This window comes from Montipora foliosa, chromosome 9 (genome assembly GCF_036669935.1).
Source record: "Montipora foliosa isolate CH-2021 chromosome 9, ASM3666993v2, whole genome shotgun sequence".
Lineage (NCBI taxonomy): Eukaryota > Metazoa > Cnidaria > Anthozoa > Scleractinia > Acroporidae > Montipora > Montipora foliosa.
In genome coordinates this window covers 27173568-27178646 of record NC_090877.1, presented here as the reverse complement: position 1 = coordinate 27178646, position 5079 = coordinate 27173568, and the positions used below count along the sequence as shown (strand labels likewise).

The window sequence follows — 5079 nt, the reverse complement described above, 5'->3', positions numbered from 1 at the left end:
CACAGTCTTTGCCAATGTTGGCGAGTTTCAACACACTTTCATTTATTGGATGTGGTGAATAAATGTTGCCTTCTCAGGGTCATTGTTTATTGCAATCCTCAACAGACTCAAGGAGTTCCTCCCCTATTTCCTGTACATCAAAAATTATCTCTCATTTTTCACCACCTACTTCAGTGTCACAGTTGTTATCACGGATCATGTCTTCCTCTGTACTAACTTCTTCATCACTATCATCATCAATTTCCAGAAACCTCATATGCTAACAGACAGGAGATCACCATCTTAATCACGAACCTAAGTAATGGATTTCAATTTCCTTTGTCAAACCCTCCTTCCAGCATTTCCTGAAATGCTGTTCTTCTGGCTGAAAGTGTGTGAGAACAAAAGTGGTGAGGAGGTGGGCTATTGTTTGCTTGCCTTTCCTAAGGACCATCTATACCAGAGAGGCTGACCATCTATACCAGAGAGGCTGGCCTTCAATAAAAACACCTTCACCACAAAGACAGAACTCCGAAATTCTTTCAAAATGAGATTGATAAGCATGCGGATACTTAACAATCCTCGATACTAAAAAGGATGGTGCCACGCGTAGCCTTCTGGGAAGGTCGACATAATTGTGTAAACAAACCGGACATCGCGCAGCTCAAGTTTCACCCAGACACACATCTCGATTACGTTTCTGACATGCCGTTTAGGTGCCCTGTTTTTCGCTGTCCTCTTTTAATTTGGGTACACAAGAATCTTACATTTTTCAGCTTTCCAACAGACCCAAAACTTAAGCAGAAATGGGTCGCTGCACTAAAAGCGAGAACAATGGATTACAAATGGCAGTCAAACCATGGTGTCTGCAGTGCACATTTCCCTGGAGGGTGCAGATACGGGACGAACAATATCCCGGCCGTATTTTCTCGGAAGGACAAAAGAACTGGTCAGATTGTGTCGCCAGTAGATATCTCTTACCTGCTGAATGAAGAAGCTACAGAGGCTACGGTGTCATCAAGTAACAAGACGGAAAATGCAGACGTGGTGTGCTCAAGTTGCGAACAAGTCGAGAGTGAAGCAAGCGATCAGCAGTCAGAGGATACAAGAAAAGAAAACGTAGCTAAGAACGACAGTCATAGCGAAGAATTATCCCAGGAAAAAGCCTGTGATTGTCAAATAGAGATAGATGAGCTAAGGAAACGAATAAAGGATCTAGAAGAACGTCGAGAGGTAGAAAAATTTGGTGTGCGAAGGTTTATGGCAAGTGACTCTGACATTAGATTTTACAAGGGACTTCCTGATTATGCAACTTTTGTTGCTTTGTATAATTTTGTTAAACCAAAACCAGGATTTAGACTCAACCACTATAATGGCTATACCAATGCTCCTTAAGATCCGTCTTATATTGTTTCGCGAGGAAGGCCACGGAATTGTGTGAACTCTATGAACTTTTTCTTACATTGACAAGACTGCGTCTCGGTTTGCTGGAGAAAGACCTTGACGACAGGTTTAACATTTTACAGCAGGAACTATCTCAGATATTTGCTACCTGGATAGATCGTCTGTATTATTGTCTTGGGCAGCTTAGGCCCGGTTCAAACGTCGAACTTTTCATGAGCCGAACTTAATACCTGTTGGGGTCGACCCAAATGATTAGGTTCGACGGTTGATTCAGATGTCGAACTTAATTCATTGTACTTAATTTACGAGCTCTACAATAGCCAGCGGTCAGTCAGCGGTTAAATACCCAAACAAACATGGCGGAGGTTCCAGAAGGTTGTGATTTGCGAAGAAGAGCCTTTATTTTTCGTGCCATCCGGGAGGGGAGGAAACGGAGAAAAATGCTACGAAGTTTGTTACATGCTGTCATCACAAGAAGGCAATTTATGATGAATATATGTGTTATCGGTCTGTTGTTAAGTGTGTCATGAAAAAGTGCAACACCAGTCTACAATCGTTCGTGTAGAAGGCTCCCAAGAAATATGGGATGGTTTATACTAGTTTGGAGCACGTATTTCGATGAACGATTCAAGAAAACGTTTAGGATCTCACGTGCAACATTGCAGTTTATACTGCAACGAATCAGACATGTTCTAGATATAGGTACTGTGACCGAAGAGCCGATATTCCCAGAATTCAGGTTGGCCATTGCTCTGTATCGTTTATCAAGAGGAGATTACTATTATACGATAGCGGAAATGACAGGACTGGGGGTGTCAACCGTGTGTACGATCGTGAATGAAGTCACACGAGCAATTGTGGACAACTTGTGGGACGAATGTGTTGGCCAGCAACTGCCAAAGAGTGAGGAACAATTTAAGGAGAAGATAGTTGATATGGAGGAACAGTGGCAATTTTGTTGTTGTTGGGTGCAGTTGATGGATGCCATTTACCTATCAAATGCCCGCCTGGGAATTTTTCTTGTAAGGAATACCACAACTTCAAAAACTTCTATTCAATAGTGTTAATGGCAATGGTGGACTCCAACTACAGATTTGTTTGGGGAACCTGTGGTTTTCCAGGCAATTCTCATGATGCTGTAATATTTCCATCAACAAAGCTGTACTCTGATATAAAAGAGGGCACCTTTATTCCTCAGCTAATTAAGGATGTCAATGGAGTACAAGTACCTCCAGTTGTAATTAGAGATTCTGCTTTTCCTTTATCTTCTTGGCTTATGAAGCCATACACAAATGCAGTCCCAACACCAAAACAGTACAACTTTAATTACAGACTGAGTCGGGCAAGGATGGTCACTGAAGGGGCCTTTGGGCAACTCAAAGGTAGATGGCGCATACTGCTGAGGAAATGTGAAAGTAGCACAAGTGAACTGAAAATAGCAGCCCTTGCATGTTCGGTACTTCACAACATTTGTATTGATCTTGGAGATACATTGCCAAGAAAATTGGACTTGACAATTGACCCGGTCACCAATCAGAGACGCAGTAGAGCGAAGGTAAGGGAACTGCTATCAAGGTTTACTTGTTCGAGATGCTCTTGCTGAGAAATTTTGGTTAGAGAAAGAAACTGGTATCATCAAGTAAACAGACCTAAACTGGGTTTTAAGTTTATTCATCTATCATACAGTACTTCTACCAAAGTAGATGAAACAGTGATTACACTTCATGAAAGAATTGTGTTGAGTTATGACATGTAGGTATCACAGAGGATGTAAGATGAGGCACAAGGATTGTCAAAAAATTTGTTTCATTATATGTAAGCTATTAAGTTTGATAGGTGGGAAGACTTGTTATCATGTGAAATGGTATGGATGAACAACTGGGTGGCAATCAAATTTCACTCCTCGCTGTCTAAACAATTGGTTGTAAGAAATAGTTCTTGACAACCCCTCCTGTATCACAACCTTCATTTTTACCTTCTCACTTTTAAAAGTGGGCAAAGAGAATTTGTAATCAGGGCCATGAATAGAAAAAGGTGAACCTAGGCACTAGCCTCGGTAGGAAGTTTAAATTTCTGTAGTTTTGTGTGGTTCCTGTTACTTTAAGAGACTCTCTTTTATGAATAAAAAAATATACGAGTTTTTTTTCCTGATATTGCATCTGAGAAAAATAATCACCATACATGTAATACAAATCACCAGACCTAGTCAAATGATTTTATTATGCAACTGAAGGTTATAACACAACAATACTACCAAACTTGCAGTGATTACCAGCTGCAGGGAAACGTAAAGCTGTAAAAACTGACATAACGTTTCCTTTCTTGGCCCTTGGACTACAAGGCCCATCTATTTCTTAGTAATACTAATTTCAACTACACAACTTCTTTGGTCACTTTTCATTTTAACAATAATAAACATTTACATGGTTCATTTTGAAGTTTTGGTTAAGTGTTTGAATCAAAAGAACCTTTATGAGCATAGAAATTCCGCTGCTGGAAGTCAGAATTCAGTACAACATAATTTTTGTCATTCCTTGCAGAAATCCTCTTAGTTTCTCTTAAAAGTCCTGATTACATTTCCCATGCAGATCCATCAGAATTCAGCTTTGTTTCTAAGTTTTAGCCTTACTTAAGTTGATGTTATAGACTACAATCACCTTGAGTGAGATATTACATAGAATGATAAAAGGGGCTTGCATTCCCTTGTCTCAAACTTATGGGAGATCCTCTTGGGTTACTGTGGACAAAGAGGGAGAAGGTGCCATGGGGGGTAGTGATATTGGTTGAAATGACCTGTAGTTTCCCTCCCACAAGGTGTAATCACACTGAGGAGCAAAATTTGAGGCAGGCATAGAAAGACCTTGGTTAATGCCACTTGGGGAAACATAACCCCCTTGATGATGACTAGCAAATCCATACTGTGTCTGTGGGTTAGGGTTGGAATGTGTTAAAAGCAATTGGAAAAGTTTGACCTCATGCTCTCTTGATTTCTCAATATCTGATTTTAAGAATTGGATGAGCTGTTTTGTGGGGTCATTTTGAATTGCACTCCTCATTAAGTGAATAGCTTCAACCAATGGGTCTTCTTTTTTCAGTTTCTTGGTTGGAGCTGATTTCACAGGCACAAACTGCTTACCAACACAGTGTTGAGAAGCTTCATTATTGCCCTCATCCTCTGTTGAATGAGTTACCTCCTCTCTTGATGCTGATAACTCTAGAGCCAGTTCTGGTCTGCAAGAGTCACGTGTTTTGACAACTTCAAACAACTGATTGAACCAGTTACTGTAACCCTTGTCATCTTGGAATCGTTTCACCCCAGTGGAAGTTTTGGTGGTCAAAGCTACACGCTTACATTCTGCAACAAGCTTTTTAAATTTTGATCTAAGTTGGGGTACAGTAAAGGAAACACTTTCATTCCTAGACTTGCATCTCTTCTTAAGTTCAGCAAGTACCTCGGCATAAATCTGTCCATTTTTCTGAGTTTTAACATTGGTGAATATAAGTTTTTTCTTTAAATAATCACTACTTATTATGATATCTATAGTATCATCTAACAGGGACTGAGACCATTTTGCTTTTCTGCCTGCTTTCTTTGCCTTTTTGTCAGTTTTCTCAGGAACAGAGTCCTCCCCATCTCCATCCTCATCCCCATTTTCATCTTCTTCGCCATCACTCTCTTAGGACATGTCTTCTGGC

The 5079-nt window shown here is 40.3% G+C and overlaps 2 protein-coding genes and 1 pseudogene across 2 annotated transcripts in view; 2 read left to right on the top strand and 1 right to left on the bottom strand.

The window, feature by feature from the left end:
- Positions 1–576: 576 nt before the first annotated feature.
- On the top strand, positions 577–1374 carry LOC137971636 (uncharacterized). Its single transcript, XM_068818429.1, has one exon. The coding sequence runs from the start codon at positions 577–579 to the stop codon at positions 1372–1374; it is 798 nt and encodes a 265-aa protein (XP_068674530.1).
- A 718-nt stretch (positions 1375–2092) lies between these two features.
- LOC137970835 (uncharacterized) lies at positions 2093–4116 on the top strand (annotated as a pseudogene).
- Positions 4098–5079, bottom strand: part of LOC137971635 (uncharacterized) — a 1992-nt gene continuing 1010 nt past the window's right edge. Inside the window, exon 2 of the mRNA XM_068818428.1 lies at positions 4098–5059. Coding sequence (XP_068674529.1) covers positions 4098–5059 — 962 coding nt within the window. The remainder of the gene's footprint in view (positions 5060–5079) is intronic.

Excerpts from the sequence above, each read along its gene's own strand:
- LOC137971636 (XM_068818429.1), top strand. The coding sequence starts at position 577 with ATGGTGCCACGCGTAGCCTTCTGGGAAGGTCGACATAATTGTGTAAAC.